Below are 20,632 nucleotides of genomic sequence, written 5' to 3' on the forward strand. Positions count from 1 at the left end.
TTCATTTTCGCAAAACATTAAACCCAAAAATCTTCAGTCTCAAAACCCCAGACTATTGCTGCAAAATTAAACTATTAACTTTAACAGCATTGACAGTCAAAAATAAAAAAAAAAAGACTGCAAAACATTACACAGAAAAAAGTATTAAAAAAAAAATGAACAGATCATAAAGCTGTACCTAATCTTTATTCATAAAAGTGCATTAAATGCATTTTATAAACAAAAAAATCCAATATTTAAAAAACGTACTAGGTCAACAAGTATAATGGGAAATTAATGCCGAGAAACTTTTTGTTGTACATATGAATGAAGAACGCACTTACTGTTCACATCCCTGAATTTTTGGAATATGCTGTTAATCTGTTTAGGTTTGGATGCATTTAGCATCCCTTTCCCTCGTTGTTAAACCGCAATATTATGGTCTAGAAATATAGCCCGAATGTCATCTGAAATACATTATTGTCACTTGCCCCGCAGTGAGGTCACACTGGGGTCACGTCCCCCCCCTCCAAGCTGGGCTGACTTGTCATCTGATTCCGTTACAGGCTAAAAACAGTTGGCGGGCATTGCCACATTCAGCTGAGCTAAATATTTAGTTGTCTCCTTGGTGACAAACTCATTTCGATCCCGGCCCCCTCAGCCTGACGACTCAAAAGAGTTACAATGTGACAGTATAATGAAAACGTTAAGAAGTAATTAGTCTGACTTCCCTACGGTCAACAGTTGCTTGTTAAAAGCCATATGAGTTGGTTCGAGCCTCTCTGCGATCTCATTGGTCAATGTCATCCGAAGTTTGGAGTGCTTCTGGCTGCCTGGACTGTCAATAAAATGGAGCCACCGCCCACTTTTCATAAAAGCTCACGAGGTCGCTGAGGCGAGGCCCTGCTCTCACTACTTCTTCTTTTCAAGCTACTCATCACCGACGACCACATCTGAATTCACAATGGCCGTAAGTAAAAGTTTGATTTTTCTCTACTTGTAGTTTTACTTTCTGCTTTGTACCCGGTGAACATTTTAGTGGTGTTTTTTTTTTTTTTTAAATATCACATGACATGTTTAACAAGCACATGACCAAAATGTCATCAGTTTACTTGAATTACAGATAATTCGCAAGCTGCTGTTTTTTTTTTTTTTTTTGAGAGGAGAGATCTGGATGTGTTCTGTTGCCTTTTATGGTTGAAGCATTCCCTGCAGTGCTCCCATGAACATTCGCCAACAAATGACTGAATTCTCAGCTGCTTCTCAGTCGCCACTTAAGCTTGTCGCGTTCCTACTGAAATTATCGGATTTCCTTACAACCCCAAATATACAAAATATCAGCTATTAATGGCAAAAATCAGGCAGCATCTTTTTTAATTTTTTTTTTATTTTTAATTAACATAAACTGAGTTCATTCTATGAATGTCTGCTTTTGTTGGCTCCTGACTAGTCTGACCATGTGTCTGCTGATCACTCCCTGGGGCATGAAAAGCTGGCTTCCCCGAGAGTACAGTAATACCGTGGAGTCGACTCCTCGCCCCGAAATGCTAGACCAGAAAAAAAGAAAAAAGATGCGTTTATAAAGATGATAGTGTCAATCCAAACTGAGCAAGCAAGACCCGAACTTCTGATACACGGTGTACTGGATTCCTCATGCAGACTATAAGGCCCAGCGCCATTTGTTGCACACGCCCACTTTGGAGTTGGACTCTTGCATGGAAAGAATGTTGCAGCTATACCATTCCCACAAGCCTGCTTTTCCTATCTTGGCTTGGCTGGTCTTTAATTTCTCATTTTCCTTTAACGTGTTCTTCCAATATGTGGCGGGTTTCTAACCCAGTAAAGAACTTCCTTAAAAATGCAATCTCGGAGGGGTTACTGGTGGATAATCGTGATTGCAAAATGCTTTTTCAATATCTAGATGAGATGAAAATTCATAAATGGCTGCTGGATATGTATGTGTTCCATCCACGTCTTCTCCCATGATGCATCATTTTAATAAAATGACTAATCATTTCCTCAATTGGAAGTGGCCCAATCTTGAGACAGGCGACTAACGACTAACTGTTCGTGCAACGTGCGCAGAAGCGTTTCTGCTGCACTCGGCCTTTTTCTGTTTCCCCCCCGACCACAATATTTCACGGTTACATCATATACTGTATCATAATTAGTTCGATCAACATTTGGAACCTCTGCCAAGCTGTGGTGTGGAGAGGAAAATGGGGGTGGAAGTTTGAATCTTTACGCGTTTCTTGTAGTAGTTTTAGGTAAGATCTCAAAAGTCTCAAATGACAAGTGGCCTGCATGGTAGAAATGTTATGACGGTGTATTTGATAGATCTTTTCAACAACATGCTTACGTCCGTGTTTGTTCTTGTACACAGGGGATGGTTGTCAAGAACATGTCCTTCAAAGTAGGACAGACTCTGACCATTGTCGGAAAGGCTCAGCCCGATGCTACTAAGTGAGTACTAAATCAGTCATTTCAAATATCTTCCGGAAGTCACTTCCAAGCTCTGGAATCGTTTTGCAAACAATATGACAATATTTTTGCCTGCGTCTGTGTGCTGCAGTTTTGCAATCAACATCGGCCCGAATGACAAGGACATCACCATGCATATCAACCCACGTTTCAACGCGCACGGAGACGAGAACGCGGTGGTTTGCAACTCTTACCAGGAAGGCAAGTGGTGCGAGGAGCACCGCGAGGGAGGTTTCCCATTCCACCAGGGGGAGGAGTTCAAAGTGAGGACGTCACTATTTTTTTTTCTGCTGTAAACCAATGCACTCTCTCTAGGGAGAGAATGTCCTTAAAATTGTTATAATTATGGTTAGAAATGAGTCAAAAAGTATTGTCATAGACTATTAATTTTTTTTAAGGGTAATTGTCCTTTAATTATTGAACCCATTTTATTATAGCCAAAGATCACAAAACTTCAACCAATAATATTATACAACAATTGAATACAAATTCTATCGATTTTCATCCTAACACAACATTTTTATTTTTTTTTGTTCGTAGGTCATCATTGTGTTCACTCCCACGGAATTCCAGATCTCTCTGTCGGATGGCTCCGAAATCCATTTTCCCAACCGCATGGGCGCGGAAAAATACTCTTTCATAAGCGTCTCTGGGGAAGCCCGTGTCACCAGTATTGAGATTAAATAAATCACAGTAACTGTAGGATTATTTTTTTCCAAATTGGTGCTTGCTGCAGAGCTCACTTTACTCCCTTTATTTCCTTTCATACACACAATAATTTACGATATATGCAAACACTATGGCCATTTACATGAATGCACATCTTAGACAACACAAGTTACGCTGTAGGAATGTACGAAATTCTATGATTGACTGTAAAATTAACCTAACAAAGATTTCTTTTTTTTATTGAAGTAAACTGAAATCCTCAACTTTTTCCGTCCCAAACATTCCAGACTTGTACCAAATGCTTGCATTTAATAAGTATTAAATCAAGAGTAAACATGGACTGCTGTGATTGTGGTCATTGACTCTTTTTAAATGTGTGCTTGCGCGATAATCCATTTTGGCCACTAGATGGCGCCATTGTTAAGACTAACACTCCACGTTGCTTGCTGAGGGTGAGAAAATTTAAAAAGAAAGGCGAGTTAATCGCAACTCTGGTGCTTTCGAATTCTAATTGGATGCTGATGGTGCTTTTCTTTTTCTTGTTACTTTTCCCACGTGATGCAACGTTGCTACATAAGTTCAAATAATTGTTTTTATTGTGTAGATTGTGACGGAAGTGCAAGACTTCCCTTAATCCGCCTTTTTGAAACAAGCATACACATACAAGGTCACAGATTGCAATATGTCTCTATTCATCCCAACCAACTTGAATTTGAATGCAAGCCTGCGTGCGAGAGATTTTCAAGTGTTCGTTTAATTTCATCTGATGTAACAAAAGGCAATGAAACTGATTTTAGAGGCAAGGCAGTTAACCAGCGTTATATGCCAACAGGTTGCTCTGCTTTGAGGTAGAACACACCCAAAGATGGATAAGAACACTTCAAGTTTTAAAGCAATTTATATCTTATTTTATTATGTTCATGTACTGGGAGTCAAATGCTGCACTCGCTGCATCACAGATGATGTCTCTGCAAAATTATATGATGAGTAATGTCATTCAAAATATGTTTGACTTTTCAAGATGGCACAAGCAAGTCCCAATATCAGGAGGGTGGACCATAATCATCAAATGGGATTGTTGCATTTAGACACACACCCTTGACTTTTTTTGAGTTATTTTTTTTTTAACTAGTGAAAATGTCCATACAAAGGACAATAAAATTGAGACATCAAGAACAACAAGAGCATACACACGTTCACTCTCTAAAAACATTTACCTGTGCAGTGTCACCTCCCGGGTGTGTGAGCAAACGTGAACTGTGCGGACTAAAAATGATTCACCTCATCTTACATAAAAACTATATTTAGCTCCCGCATGACTCCAGATTTCTGCACCAAAGCTATCAGCCACACATTGAGCTGCGCGTGGGCCCACCCCGGCCGGGCTCACTGCGGTGCTTCATCTCCATCCCTGCCTCTCCTGCAGGGTTGCTTTTCGGATTAGTATCATATTAACACACGCTTAACGTAACCTGTTGATTTGTGGCGTGGCAACTTGTGGAATGATTTAATTGCATTATTTATTCGGATGAAAAGATGCGCTTGGCACGTCTGCCTCACAGTTGTACGGTTTGTTAGTAATCAGAACAATTGGAAGTTGTCATCTTGTAATCATTTTGACTATCCAGATGTGCTCTGAAAGCGTACTGCTGGCTTCTGATGATGTTCTTTTTGCCGGAGCAATGATCAGCACGGAGGCATGAAGGTCAAAAGGCACAAATGGGTCGTACTTTATGATTTCCAGAAGGAGGCAATCTGGGTCACTCAGGGCAGTTTGAAAGCAGCCTCCTTTGCTGTAATAATGTTGCTCAAATTTGAACCCACTTTTTTTGACAGAGGCACAATGCTAAAAAAAAGTCCTGAAACAACAATAAATTAGGATAAAAGTTGTCCAAAAGTTGAGCAATGTGAATCTTATTTCCTCAATCGCTCTGATTTGGTGAAATGACGTCAAAAGTTGTGTTTATTAGTGATGTCATCTACGTGTGATGTCCATTGTATCATCGTTATCTTTTCTCATTTCTTTTGTTTTTGCGGCTTGTCCTTTTAACTCATTTACTACCATTGACGGCTCAAGACGTCAATGATGCATTTTTTTTTTCACTTGGCTTCTCAATTATTTTCTGTTACGCCCCCCTCTAGCAAGAAGAAAACAATTCGCGCTCCCCCGACCACCATCCGTTCACTGCCGCAACTATAAATAATAACATTTTTGCGGCAAAACAAACCTACACCGTAGAGTTAATACTTGCAAGGAGAGCGCCACTGCCAACTAGTGGAGTGGATGTGCAATTACACTTTATTGTTGTACAGCAAAAAAAAAAAAAAAAAGCCTGATCCCTAGGTTCACACTCGCCTCCCTCAGTATCGCCCCCCCCCAGCACCAAAATAGACCTAGTTCATCCATTTGCTGAAGTCAGTCCTTGTTTGAAATCATTTTCTACAACAACACGGAAGTTGTGCGTAACTTTAGGGAGCATATTTTGTACCGCACAACTTCTGATTTTAAGACGGTCCATTGTACTGGAAACGCAGTAGGCAAAGATTGATTTGAAGTTAAAGCACATGCCCGCTTGCGTTTTTGTTTTCTGGGGGGGAAAAAAAGGACATTTTCTTGGTCATCCGTCTTCTCTCTGCAGCCATGCGATTGCAGTGAAGTCTTGTTCCGGCTCACTGAGTGCATGTTTAGTCAGGATCTGTCTCTTGCGTTCTACTCTGCGCAATTGATAGACAAATCACAGTGGCAGGTTGCTGTAATGTGTGTGTTGCCTTTGAATGTCCACGTTTTTTTTGTTTTTTTTTTTCTTGGGGGGGGGGAGGGGGCTGCCCAGTCTGATCCCCCATATCACCCACATCTCCTTTCATGCCAACTACTGAACTCATCTCTTCCTTTATCTGCTCTGTCACCTCCCGCCACCACTTTTTTTTCCCATCTCATTCTCCATCTAAGTGTATCTCAGAGGAAATGTTCCTTATAATCTACCTTTTTTTTTTTTTTCAGCCAAGTTTATTCACACTTGCTCCCTCGGGCTCCAGCATGCCTCTTATTCCAATTTCACCTGTTCGCTTTTCAATGTGTGCACATGTTCACGTGGGGCTTATTTGGGGCAACATGAACACTCATGCATGCTGTCAATGCAATACAGTTTCATGAAATATCCAAAATTTAGGTTGCTAGCTGGTCCTGACCTCACACCACCACATTTTTATAAAGCCATAAAAGTCACCGTATTGCAACAAACCTCACTGCAGTCAACTAGACTGCACTTGCTACGTTCCCTGCACGTCTACCTCAATGTTTGGATCAATACAAGCCGACCGCGTAATAGAATTAGGATCTAATGGGAAGTACAAACTTGCTTTATATTTACTAAATCCCCCTTGTGGGCTTTTTTTCTGGCTAGGTAAGAAAGGACCAGACTGTGAAATGAGACTATACTCCGAGATATATGTGCACAATTTGTGTGTGTGTGTGTGTGAGGAAGGAGTGGAAGCATTCAGCAAATAGACTTGACAGTGAGTCAAATGGGTTTAAATTCTTCCCTTGCTGCCTCAATGTCAATTTGATGGATGGATGTTGAGCTTGCAGAGGGGTGCAAGTGCAACAGAGTAAAACAGGTCTTGGACTTTACCAGGGTTTTCCTTTAGAGAGGACAAAATGGTTATTATGATTGCTGTTGTTGTAATTGTTATAGTTCTACCGGGTTTCCTGTTCAGGGTCATGACAGTGCTGGACACTATTCCAACTGGACTTTGGGTGGAAAGTGGGATACATGCTGGATGTTTCAATGGGAGCACAGCGAGGCCAGAGTACGTTTCAGGAAAAAGTCCGTTTTGAAAAGAATGTTTTGGTACAGTAATGGTTTGTACTACATTAAAATTCTAGAGACAGAGACTCTCCACACATCGCTTCTTCAGCTATGGGTTCAGATAAAATTTGAATCTAGTACGTCTTGGTGTATTTTTTTGTTGGGAAAGCTGATGTGATCCAGATGTGGAATCTTTTATTTGCTTTTATGTGACATTGTTTTGCTATTTACCTGCAATTCAAATATTGATTCATGGCAAAACGAGTGGATGGCAGTGCAGATTGTGTCGTTCGCTGTGTCTTGGACTTAATACACTCATTGGTCTTAACATTTGGCCGGCGACAAGTCCAATCAAATATTATAGACCAGGGGTGTGCAAACGTTTGAATTGGCGGGCCACAATGGGTTCTAAAATTTGACAGAGGGGCCGGACCAGGACAAGTTGGATGGAGTGTTTTGGTAACCTCACCTCATTGGAGATAAAAAATACATTTAATTTTAAATGAAAGTGAACGAAAGCATTACAACAATATATATGTCTTTGAAAAAACACAGTCTTTAGAAAATAAAACCTTTACAAGGTTTATTCATTTAATTTATTGGGGAAGTTTGGCTGGCCGGATTAAAACGTTTAATGGGCCGCATGTGGCCCCCGGGCCGTAGTTTGCCCACACCTGTTAAAGACTGAAGTTGACTGTAACGTCTTTGTGACTTGCTGTGAACTAAACCGTCAACTTGATTCATTGTGGAAAACAACTCTCAAGTATGCTCCAAATATTTGGAATCTTTCATTTTGTGCTATTGCGCTTTAGAACTTGAAGGCAACAATGTCTTAAAAACTTTGCAGTAACTATAAAACTAAAATAAATTTGTTGAAATTTCCCATCCTCTTTTGTAATACTATTCACAACCTTGCTCATTTGGCCATACCCAAAGAAAAGGTTATAAGCTCTTGGGAGAAAACAACAGAAAGTCTAACCAAGGAAAACAAAGTGGGGAAGAGATAAAAGGTGACACCCAACGGTGAGCAAAAAAAAAAAAAAAAAATACAAACCAAAGAAATAATGGAAAGTCCTGAAGGCCACATGGTGCCGCCTAAAGAATCACAAGTTAACTTTCGAAGAAATTCCCAAGTCTGAAGAAAACAAGTTTTTAGATACAAACGCGTCTGTTGCGGAGACGGCAGTGCGAGGCTCTCACCTGCGTTGTCGAGAATCAATCAGTCAATCAGTCACGAGAAAAACTAAACGCCTGTCGTCCTTTTCCCTTTTCAAAAATCTCTCCAGGCTTCCAATCTTTTCGGACACATCAGCAAAATACGACGACTGTACTCTTTTTTTCAATAATGAATTCCTGCTTAACAGCTTTCTTCTTCCTTTATGTGGCACGCATATCAGGAGGTAACATCATGAAAAACTATGCTAACCCGACAAACGTTTAATATGTTCCCTCCCTGCCCTCGCAACATGAAAGCGCCCCAATTCACTTTCATTATTACCTATTGCTATTAAAATCGAATTTGCTCATGACACTTTCTGTTTTCCACAAAAAAAAACAGGCATGGAGATATCAATTGTTAATAATAATAATGGGCTAAGGGAGCTTAATTATCATTAAAATATTCAAGTTACCTAACTGTGCCTTTTCAGCACGTTATGCCAGCTAATTGCCTGACCCAAGCATTGTATTCTTCCTAAGTGCCCAGCAAGACAAAGCACACAGTCAGCAAACCCCCCCCCCCTTCCAGCTGTGCTCCCTAAACTTCAATTATTCACAACTTATGAATAACGCACTTCACCCCAAGCTGGCAAGTGGGGGTATTTTTGCACATGATGGCGTGAATTAGTCATAACCTCACAATGGCAAAACATACAATTTTCATTTCTCCGCCCTTCTCCACACTGACTTGGAAAGTGCCACGTTTGTTGTCAATATATGTGAAGATTGACTGGCGCCAACATATACAGTATGTTTAAAGCCTGAGGGGGCTCTTAGTCGGAACTTGCTTGCCATGTGAAGTCAGGTGGTCATGTTTCCGATATAGCAATCTTCGTGAACTCGTCAATATTCCTTTAATTCATTTGAAGAATTCTTGATCTCTTCACAACGCATATCTTGCCGTCTTCAAAATTTGTTTCACGCTAAATAAATCCGAGTCCTTTAGTGTAGGACACGCAATGGAAAGATGTGCATAGTGATTGGACGGACGCGATTGGATTCAAATCAGCACGTGGGTGCAAAAGTTACAGATATGAACGATCGTGCGGCAAAATGACGAGGTCATTCAGAGGACGGTAGACTATTAAAGGCATTTTCATTGGATTAGACGGAGGACGTTTGAAGGCGAAACGTGACATTAATATGAACGTTAACATTGACATGAACTTCACTTAGACAACTGGTAACGTAATAGGGAGAAGTGTGGGGCAATTACGAAGAGTAGCACTGTTGTCTGTCTAGTGAGAATTACCATCTTGGAATTTTGGGCGGAAAAAAAAATTGTCGGAAAAACATCAGGGTATGACGTTGGCGTTTTACAGGTGAACTGCAAGATTCCCCCTTGTGGATGATATCGTTGTGACATGGGCAATTGGAGCTCTATCTTGTAGTTACAATCATTATTGTGTGCGCCACATATATCCTTATAACCAGAAAAAAAATACAAATTAAAAGACACATTTAAAAAATGTGTCATTTATTTTTTACTTTAGCTGTAATCAGACACCCACGTAGAAACCTGTATTGACTTTTACCAAACTGAATTTGTGTGGTTTGCTCTTTCAGTCCATCCCCAAAGTATCTCCTTGTCATGATGTCAAAACATCTCCACCCTCGCTACCGACGACCACCCAGCATTTCATTCTTTGCAACCGCCAGCTCCCGCTTCGGTGCTTCTTGCCGTGCGCGTTCACGCTGCGACGGCGCGTCCGCGCTTGTCCGATCGCATGAACACATGAAACACTCAAACCCGATTATGTGCACCGCTCGGTGCGTTTGCGTGCCTCCAATTACGAAGCTTGTGAGCTGCCGGTGCTGTTAAAGTCCAAACACGGCTCGTTAAATATGCAATCCAGACGCGCGCAATGTTTTCAAGAGCAAGCTTGAACTGTTGTTCTTCTTCAAATGAAAGCGAATGAAATGGACAAAGTTAAATCTATTTGACATAAAGGTGGACTTTAGTAAGATGCGCTCCTTTTTTTTTTTTTTTAAATCAGGTGCATCCACATTCTCTTTCTCCCTCTCTCCCAGCTCTCTCTCTTCGCACGCACACGCACACGCACACGCACAATCTCAGATGTCTTCAGTGAGAAGAGGTTATACCGTGGCGCGCTGCAGGAGACAAACTACAAACAAATGCGTGGGAACTATTTTGTCCGTCTTCGTTTGTTCTACGAGGATGAGGAAATAACACGTGATGAGGTGAAGTCTTAACGGATTTTCTCCCCCCCCCCTTTCTTCTTTGCACCAAGTTGCAATTTGGTGAGGAACCGCCTTTTGGAAAAATGTGCTTGTGGGGCTCCTAAATTGGTGCTTTTACACGTTTCTGTCGACTAAAGGTGTTTTTTTTTTTCTCCAACTACCACACGCCAGGTCGATTTTTTTTCTTTCCCCGCTTGTCGCAGCGTGCTCGACCAACGTGACTAAGGTGGGAAAATAAAAGTCCCCCCCCAAAAAAATTTTCATCGCACGCAGCTTCAAGTGAAACTCCAAATATATATTAACTTTTGACTTTTTCTTTCTCAGAATGGTGCTCTAAGAGCCCCCTCCCCTGCATCCAACCTGGTCAGGTCATTAGTGGACATGTGAGTCCAAAAAGGAGGACCGGTGCGCACCAGACGGAGCCACGGAGGGCTGCAACGCGCAAAAAGATAAAAAAAAACAAACAACAACAACATTTTCTACAACCGTGCTTCGGCGCTTCTTCACAGTCCGCATTTCGGCGACATTCTTGGAGAAAAAAAATGACTTTACACGGACTGATCGTGGCCAGAGGATACTGATTCTTTATGGTGTGCACCGAGCTGGAAACCCGAGGCTGGATTGTTCAGTAATTCCTGGACATCCTCTTCGCTTTTAATGACAGTCAAGGTAAGTTTGACCCATTTTCCATGATGACTATTTATCATATGCAAATGTGTTTATTGTTCAGGAAATGCATTGAAGCGATGAGAGGTGTTGCATACGTTTGTGTTTATTTTTGCGAATGTGAGTTGATTCTGACGTGTCGCTGTCGCCGAATTTTGCTTTTATGGCGCTGTCCATGGTTCTGGATGAGCTTTTTGCTCTCATACAGCTGCACACAAGTTATAGTTTTTTTCCCCCACTCCTTATTTTTAACTTGTCTTACTGGACATATAAAGTGTTACAATGAGTGAGCTTTTGTTGCAAATCAATTTTAATCAACCAACCTTTCAATGTATTTACAGTATATGTTAACACATGGTCCTCGAGGCCCTTTAATCTGCATGTTTTAGATGTTTCCCTCCTCCAACGCACCTGATTCAAATGATCAGGATTGTTCCCCGGCTTCTGCAGAGCTTACTGATGAGCTGATGATTTGAGTCAGGTGTGCTGGAGGAGCAAAAAAATAAATAAAAATTTAAAAATGCAAGATGGGGGGGGGGCCTCGAGGAACCGCCCACTTTATCCACTTTAGCTTTTTTTTGTGGATAGTGGAATAGTCAGCTTGGTCCATTTGATTGGTACATCACGAGATAATGTGATGCAATTTGAGACGATCATTTTCTTTTTTTTTAGAAATCATCATTTTATATTTTTAATTTTTTTTATTTTAGTAGGCAGGGAATAAAACAGGTCTGCATGGAACATTTCCCTTTAAGCAGTTTTCTTTCTTCATCAATGTCCACAGAAGATGCTCGAATTGAATGCACTGAATCCCATTAGAACGTGTAGTTGTCCCTATTAATGTGGCCGGGAGTGAATAAACTGCTGTAAGAGCCACTTCAGGGTGATGTGACGTATAAAATATAGTGTGACTGTTGCACTATACCAGGGGGTTCATTCCTCTGCATAAGGCTGCCATCATTTGAGTCTCCAAGTAATATGATTGGATTGCACACATAAACAAGCCTAATGCGGAAGAGGGACAAGCTTCCACTCTGCCATCCCTCCCTGGATGAATTTTATGCTTCATGCTGCGGAATTACTGCAAGTCCCGAGCTCCCTCCTTAAAGGCTTTATAATAATGAAATGCCCTGGAGTGCCTCCGCCAAGCAAGGGCCAATTATTTCCAATGAACTTTGACCCCCTTGGGACAGCACATCAATGAGCCTGATCACACGTATTTGGTCCTGTGTTGTTTTTTTTTTTTTTGGGGGGGGTCGGCTTTTTGCAAAGGTGTCTCACCTCAGGGAGGCGAACATAAGCTTCTGATTCATTTTGAATGTCGATTGTATTCGACGCAATTCTATGTGAGATTTGAGACATTCATTCTAACGGCCTCACAAGAGAACCAGCTGCGCTTGTTGATGATAATTCTGACAATGTTGCATGGAGACTCGGCTAATAACAAACAAAGGAGTAATCAACACATTGTACCCCAACCTGTGGGTAACAATTGTTATATTAATTTTTGGAGCAGGCTCTCACAATAACAGCGAGGATATTGGCAAATGAATGTGGAAAAAAAAAGGCAATGAAAATCAACTCTTCCGTAAACATGCACGCACACACACACCAAGGCACACGCTGTGCTTGTGTCCCAAACATCTCATCCACCGGCCTTTAAAAAAAAAAAAAAAAAGTGATTGGATTGCTCCTGCTAGTAAAAAAAAAAGTACTTTTTATTTTTATTCCGATGTTTTTACAGAACACTACCGAGGTGTTAGCATCAACTCTGCAAACAAACACAGTGCAGCTCAACCTTTGCAAATTTAACGTCACAGCTCATAATCTTCGATTGCGCCCAGAAGCCGCCATCAATAACCTGACGAGATGGTGTCAATGGGGAGAAATGAGACCGAGCCATGAGTAAAAAAAAAAAAAAATAAAAAACGGGAGACATTCCTGCAGAGAGAAGAAGAAATGCGTAATGACCGGAGGGATGACGGACAAGAGAGGCTGGGAGTCAAAAGGAAGTTTGTGGGGGGGGGGGGCGTTGAGTGCATCAGAGCGACACGTGGGTGAGGATGAGAGAGGGATCAAGTGAGGAGTCAGGGGAGATGGAGGCTAAGCGTACACTTGGAGGGGCTAAAAAAAAAAAAAAAAAAGGAGGAGAAGAAAGCGACCGTGAGGCGGATGCGAGTGGAAGCTGCTGCGAAGGCTGCCATTATCCAGTGGCGTGAAACAATGGCTGCACAACTGTGTGCTGAGGGCAGACACATACTGCGCCTGGAGGGCTTCCCGCCAAGGTCCGGGAAGGAGCCGAGAGAGAGAGAGAGGCTGAGTGAGGGAGAGCGAGCAGGGAAGAGATTCGATTGCTGCGACTGTCGATATTCTACATGGAAATGTAGCAGGTGGAGGCAGGGAGTGAAAAAAAACACACAGATGACTAAAAAAAAAAAATAAATAAAAATAGAAAACGACCGAGCAATGGAATTAATATAAAATACTCGTTTCATGCTAATCGCCCTACAAAATTTACAGATCTCGGAGCGCCCCTCATCTTTATAGAGATTTATAGAAAGACAAGACTGAACACGCAGGATTGTTCAGCGTTCTTTGTATCTATTCTGTTGTTACACTTAATCCAAAATGTATTCATTGCTTGGCAAAATTTTTTAAAGTCCCCGTAAAGTGAACATAAAACGCTAAGAAGAGCGTTGTTAACACCTTTGCCAAATTTTCATGATTTAAAATGAATCTCCAAGTATAGAAAAAAAAGATTCAAGGTAATGTGTCCGTTTTCAGACGCCTGATTATATCCGCAAAAAAATCCTCTGGTGGCTCTCCCACACTCGGCGTTACCTGGTGCCTACAACAACGAGGCGCTCTAAAGCAGCCAAGCTGCTTTGAAGGCCGTCCCGACATGCTAACTGTCATGTCAGACTTCAAAATAATATCCCTCTCCTTGATTTTTGCTTCTTTCTCTGAGTGATTTGCACACACTCATAGCCAACAACGAGGCACTCTAAAGGAACCACTCCAGCAGGGAAGGTGCGGTTTCGGGATGTAAGCATAGCTAGCTAGCTCCACCTCACAGTTGCGCCCGATAAGAACTGACGTGAACGAGGGCTTTAAAGTTTTATGTGCATCACTGGCCATGTTTTAGCCACGCCCCCCCCCCCCCAAAAAATAAGCCGAATGGTCAAAACTAGTTCAACAGTGCATCTCCACAGTTGACTACATCATACGTCTTTGCACGTTTTTTGCAATTATCCTTAAATAATATAAAATAAGTCTTTTTTTTTTTATTTGTCGAAACAAAAGCATCAGATCATTTGGTAAGATTTTTTTTTTTAATTTTCTTTTCTTGACACATCCTGAAATCGTGAGTCACTCCCAGCAGCTCGGGCTGTATTTGCGGACTCATGCACAGCCCCCCACGGGCCCCGCTATTGTGTCACAGTGAATATGACCACAAGTGCGTGTGGCCAACGGGATGGTGGGGCAAGCATGCGTGCATGTCACGGATCGTTTCCAAGGGGGGACTATTAATGTGGGAGCTCTGAGAAAAAAGATATGAAATAATACCTCACGAAAATAAAACAACTTAGCTGACGTCGAATGTTTGAAAATGTCTGCATACGTCATGGGGGTCATATTTCTAATTCAATTCTTCCCGCAAATGTGAATAATTCTGCCGTCATAATAATTTGTTAGTTAGCTAACTAGTTAGGGATCGACAAAAAAATGATATAAAACATCCCAAACCCTCGTCCCTCCTTGAAACCGGTTTTGCGTAAAGAGAATCTAAAGACGCCAATAGTTTAATGGCGTAATTAAGACAGGTGGTCCAAATCCCATTTTACTGTTCACTTGACAGAAATGTTGCAAATTTTTTTTTTTCAGTTGTTTGTGCACCACCAATTCCAATCCTCTGTCTCAGTCCTAATTGGACTTGCCGAACAGAAACGCAGCTGTTATTGTCGTCGGCAACACGAGAAGGTTGATTTCATCAGAAGACTTCTCTTCCTTTCCCCGTTTCTTGCTCGCTTGCCTCCACCGACGGTTTTAATACAATCATTATATCATGCTTACTTCACTCTGGAGAGAGCGCTTGTTGTTACAGATGAAGCCCTTGCCTTTATTCCTGCTATGTCTTCCTACTATTAGTATTGATGTCATATCTATTTCTCTACTGGCCTCTTATGAGAGACAGGCAACGGTGAAAATAGATTCCGGAAGCGAGCCGTGTTGAAAAGTTGTGTACTTGTTTACACACAATCGTGTTGTTTTGCGCTCTTGCAGTTTCCAGTTAATCCAGGTGCTTCCGTCGGGGTGCAACAATGGCTGCAAACCCACGCCGGCACACGTCTCGGGCTAATCTCTGACGACAAGCCGCAGTGTGTGGCCCATCACACTTCATCTCAGTGATAGATAATTATATGCTGCACGGCATATGGGAGTGTTGGGATTTGTTGTAGGTCATGTCAGGGATTAGCATGAGCGAGTGATAGTTGCTGCTTCAATGTGGTTGACTTTGTAAATATACTCTTTGGATTAGTGAGTAAATTGGTGCGAACATTGAGATGGGTGTTATGCAGATGCGAGAGTTTATGGTTAATGGAGGGACTAAAAAAAAACAAAAAAAACGGACGCATCAGTCGAGCTGGCATTTATTCACCTGCGTCTTTCAGAGAGAATGTCATGACATTGTTGTGTCTACATGTGTATTGTAGCAGGCAGCAACTGGTGTGACATTGCCCTTTTTCGCCAACCTGGGTATCACAAAATAAACCGTTCTGCGTTCTTTTTAGAGCACCCTCCGACCCCCCCCCCCAAAAAAAAAAAGTAATATCCTTTTCACATCCACTTACCTTAATTTCCAGACTAGAAATGACATCTGATTGAAAGCCACAATAGCTAAATATAGCCATAAAAACTGATTTGGATCTATATGAGCCGCTTCAGATTAATAGATGCTTACTTTGGCTCTCAATTGCTTCTTCACACAGCCAAGCTTATTGGTGCCGTGTTTTTGCTCTTTCTTTTTTCTTTCTCTCTTTCCCTCTGTCTCCCTGTCTTTCTCTCTCTCTCCTTCACATATCTCTATCTCTCTCTCTCCTTCACCTCTCTCTCTCTCTCCTTCACATCTCTCTCTCTCTCTCTCTCTCTCCTTCACATCTCTCTCTCTCTCACTCTCTCTCTCTCTCCTTCACATCTCTCTCTCTCTCTCTCTCTCTCTCTCTCCCCTTCACATCTCACTCTCTCTCTCTGTCTCTCTGTCTCTCTCTCTCTCTCCCCTTCACACCTCTCTCTGTCTCTCTATCTCTCTCTCTCTCTCTCTCTCTCTCTCTCACAATCACCCACTTCCGGCCTTGCTTAGTCCGTCCTTTCGTAGAAAGATGGATGGATGAAGGTGCAGAGTAGTTGACGCCATCCATCCACCGTGCTGTCTCTGCTAGAAAGGCAACTGTGGCAGGTCACATGACATGTGGTATTGGTCCAACTCCTGGTTCTCCTCTATATTAATCAACACGCCCTTGAAGAAAACACCCAACCCCCAATTTCATTAATGTTGATTTCCCCATTCATCTTTCTTAATTATCTATCTCTTTGATCACATTTAATTCAGGGAGAGAATGCAGATGTGGAAGTATTCAATTCACATCCGAATGCCCCTAAGGGACATCCTGCTTAGAAAGTAATCAACTTCCACCTTGTAGCCATTGTGAAGATACCATGGTTACTTGTGAAAGGTTTCAAACTGTACATGGCCTAACTCGCTATTGGCAAGCAGAATAGTTTGGTAGTGTCATTGTAGGATTGTCATTGGAGTGATGCAGCGTTTGCCCCAAGCCTGAATAAATGGGAAGGTTTACAGAAATCGAGTCATACTGCTTATGCAAAACATGACTGAAGAAGCCGAAATGTGAGAAAACTTGTTGTGCAATCCCAACTATTCCTTTGGGTGAAAATTCATTTTATGCCGTACTATATGCATCCATGCACAAGACAACGATGGGAAGTAAGGGATCACTTGGGAGTTTAGCACTTGCTCAAAGGCACCTCAGATGTGCTTCAGAGCCAAATCGGTAAATAGTCGGTAGCAGGTCTTCCACTTTTTTTTTTTTTAGCTGAAGCAGACTTTAGTTCCTGAGACGAGCCCTAACTTCTTACCGACGGAGATGGATTGATTGCAATTACGATCCAGCCAGCAGCAAGCAAAGATTGGGCCTTTTGGCTTGGTATCTTGATAAAGACAAATTAGCACAATAGTCAAAGATGTGTCCCTTCTAGTTAATTTTTTATTGCAATGAGGTTATTGCAGTTCATGAAAACTTTTGAAAAATCTTTTCATGAAAAATTGAGGAAACATATTGAAAAAAAAAATGCTGACTAATGACATTTTACGTTTAGAAAACAAACTAAAAATTGCTATACAGCAAAAAAAAAAAACTACATTAACTTTTGGGTCATTTGAAATGTTTTGATTTCGGTATTACTGTATGGCTGAAGAGAACAAATCAGTTGTTTAAGAATTGTAATTTACTTTTATTACACGATAATAACTAAAACATTTGAATTTAACAGCAAAAATGAAAACTAGCTTCTATACTGTAAAATCCAAAACTCTTTCAACCCCGGCCTCCAAGTCAGTTTTGTGTCTTTCATCTCGTAGAAGCGAGCCGCCCCGCCTCGAGTCTAGTTCTTCTCGCGGTGTGCAACTGCCACGTCGTTTTCCCCTCGCTTTCTGTGTTCATTTGTCCCAATTTCAAAGAGCTTTGTGACAAACACCCCAAACAGGCGGGAAATATCTTTAATTAGAATAGAATCCTGCAGTTGATGCACCACATTCCGTTTTCCTTCTCACTGTGATGCGCCGTGTGGGCTCTTGGCACGCCTTTCCCGCAGCAGTTTTGTTACCTGTCACCGCAGACACCAGCGAGGAAGGCAGACTGAAGCCAGCTCTACCATCACTAAGTCATTTTGACGGACAACACATCCCACCGTTCAAGCCCGATCTGCTCGCTGCTTAGTGATGGGAGCAAATCGCCTCCCTTAACGACAAATTGTGACCTTTTCCAAGACGGACCGATGCGAGTCCATGAACACATCATTTAGCGTTTGTGTGGGATGTATAAATCAACATTGAATTGACATTTTGCCATATTTCGTTTTGTTCCCAGCACATAGCTATTATAATAAACGTCAACGTTGCCTCGTTGTAGGTAATATATGATTTTTATTCTTTCTTCGCCATCAGTGGGGCTGCAGTCATCGTTGGCATAATCGACCATGCAATGATTTCATGAGCAGTGCCTAAAATGCTAGTCAATAAGGGTTACTGTCACGAAGGGCAGGAAGGCTGAGAAAATCCGGTCATTTATCCGACCTTTTCTTGCCTCCTTCCTCATAAATTGCATATGTTTTGTATGTTAATTAAAATTGTTTTGTTATTCATCTTTTTACTGCAGGTAAACTATATGCAAAAAAAAAAAAATGTTTAACGCATTCACTGCCATTGACGGATGTAGAAGTCAAAAAGTTCATTCATTCTACCAAGGCTGGCAGCGAATAAGTTCATCTACAGTAATTATGTTATCTGCATGAACTCAACAAATGGGATTTTTATTGAATAACATTAGGATTCATTACACAAACAGCTAATACCTGAACAAATTAAGTTTTAGCAATCCAGAACATCAGTTCGTGGTCCCGTCATGTTTGTTTAGCCATTCGATGCCAGAACGAGTCCATGGGGCGCAATCATAACAGTCCCATTGGCCAACGGAAAAAAAAAAAAGAAAACACACTAAGCTTTTGAAATAACATACTTGAGGCTAATGGTGTCCCTGGATAGAAAGCTGTCAGGAACAGGATGTGAGACACACACAAACTCAAATAGTTAGTCCCAAAACAAAATGTGCCGATTGCTGGATTTGGAAATTAGCGTATTGCTGCTACATGATACGATCGGCCATGCTTTTTGTTCTGCAGAATTCACAATTAGAAACTACACTTGCTCAAAATGTCCTCAATTTAGTCCAACAAGAATACATAAACAAGTACACTCACACACTCAGTTGCTTAGCCTGTTTGCTAACTTTGCTATTTTTCTTTTCTGCCCCACAACACTACCATCATAATAACGCTCATCGCTCCTAATGAAATCTTACCTGCATGATTACACCTCATTTATTCACTTGCTGCTTCTCCCTCTCTGCGAAAGCGGGAAGAAAAGCTGAACTGTCCGAAAGACAGAATAGTATTTAGTGAAAAAGGTTTGTCGTGTTCCAGACAGAGATAAGATGGAGCATCAGCTATGCGTGTCATATCATTCAAACACTTCATTCGCCCTCCTTCTCTGCCTCATGGCAAAGTCAGCTTGTCTTGGGGCCACCTTCCTTTCATGCTGGATAGGTAACACACACTTGCGCACACACTCAGACACACACGCACGCATTAATATGAGTCCACAGTTCACACAAAGCTGAGAGCTGCAGGGGTGTAAATGTCAGCCCTCACTCTGTCTATTTGTTGATAGATTTGATTGATCGTGGGATACTGTGTGTGTGTGTGTGTGTGAGCGTGCACCTTTATGCAGGGCTTTGTGGGGACATGGTGTGGCTTACCTCAAAATGTACAAGAATTACATAAGGATATAATGAATTTAAATATAGCATCTTTACTTGAAAATTATGGGTACCTATTTAAAATTGGCTGTGTTTTATTCATTGAAATTTCATCATGTTATTTCAGTCAAAATGGCTTTGGAAGTATTTAGTGATTAACAACGTGTTAAATCCCACGCTCTGGCAAGTTTGAGATGAAACCATATCCTCCCTCTCGTGACACTCCAAATCTGCTCCTTCTTCCAAAGTGTTACAATACATTAGTCAAGGATCTTAATGATGTGTCGCTGAAGTTAGGGAAGACGACTAATTGCTTTAGTCGTGCGACATGACATCAACCATCAGCTGAAGAAGACACTGATGGCGTTTTGGGGAAAAAAAGCCACAGGGGTTGAATTATATACAGCAAATACTGTATATGTTTTGACATTTCAAGACTGCGGGAAAACTGGGATGAATTAGTTGAGCGCCATCGGTCAAAACGTTGCGTCATAATTCTTAAATCTTCTTTTCACTCTTTGTGTTTGTGTTTAAAAGAGAGTGAGAGGAACTTATTATTTTTGGTCTGTTGACAATAATTAGCTCACAATTGGGGGATTTTATGCAGTCCAATAGCTTCTTTAAATTTGAAATTACAGATTTATATATCAAGCAGACATTGTCACCGCTTGCTTATTATCGAAAGCAAAAGCTTTGTCAAATGCTGCCTTTACAAAGATATTAATTTATTGTTTCGCGAGAGAAGTCTTGATCGAACAATCTATTATGGTTGTAATTTGCAGTGGTGTTAATAAATGTTCAAATAATGTTCAAACGCCAAAAAACGGCAAATATATAAAATGAGGGTTCAAAATCATGAAAAATAATATCACTCTTAATAATAAAAAAAAATAAAAAAAATCTCAATTCCAGTGAATTTCTCACCTCCTCTCTACGAACAGGTAATAAAATAAAAAAAAATGAAAAATAAAAAATAAAAAAATAAACGCATTAGAA

The 20,632-nt window shown here is 41.2% G+C and overlaps 2 protein-coding genes across 4 annotated transcripts in view; both read left to right on the plus strand.

Annotated features, from left to right (window-relative positions):
• Positions 1 to 792: 792 nt before the first annotated feature.
• lgals2a (lectin, galactoside-binding, soluble, 2a) lies at positions 793 to 3,469 on the plus strand. The gene is made up of 4 exons (XM_088316331.1): positions 793 to 949; positions 2,363 to 2,442; positions 2,552 to 2,723; positions 3,001 to 3,469. The coding sequence occupies exons 1-4, from the start codon at positions 944 to 946 to the stop codon at positions 3,145 to 3,147; spliced, it is 405 nt and encodes a 134-aa protein (XP_088172457.1). The 5' UTR covers positions 793 to 943; the 3' UTR covers positions 3,148 to 3,469.
• Positions 3,470 to 10,815: 7,346 nt separating this feature from the next.
• LOC148322572 (voltage-dependent T-type calcium channel subunit alpha-1I-like) overlaps positions 10,816 to 20,632 on the plus strand; it is a 111,785-nt gene continuing 101,968 nt past the window's right edge. For all 3 annotated transcript variants that reach the window (XM_088316175.1, XM_088316178.1, XM_088316179.1), the window contains exon 1: positions 10,816 to 11,027. The gene's annotated coding sequence lies outside the window, so the exon portion shown is untranslated. The remainder of the gene's footprint in view (positions 11,028 to 20,632) is intronic.

Source organism: Idiotropiscis lumnitzeri, chromosome 15 (genome assembly GCF_059441095.1).
Source record: "Idiotropiscis lumnitzeri isolate Australia: NSW breed Sydney's pygmy pipehorse chromosome 15, RoL_Ilum_1.0, whole genome shotgun sequence".
NCBI classification, from domain to species: domain Eukaryota; kingdom Metazoa; phylum Chordata; class Actinopteri; order Syngnathiformes; family Syngnathidae; genus Idiotropiscis; species Idiotropiscis lumnitzeri.

Coding starts and splice junctions, on each gene's coding strand:
- lgals2a (XM_088316331.1), top strand. Junction 2,443..2,551: donor GCTCAGCCCGATGCTACTAA/GTGAGTACTAAA, acceptor TGTGTGCTGCAG/TTTTGCAATCAACATCGGCC. Junction 2,724..3,000: donor ACCAGGGGGAGGAGTTCAAA/GTGAGGACGTCA, acceptor TTTTGTTCGTAG/GTCATCATTGTGTTCACTCC.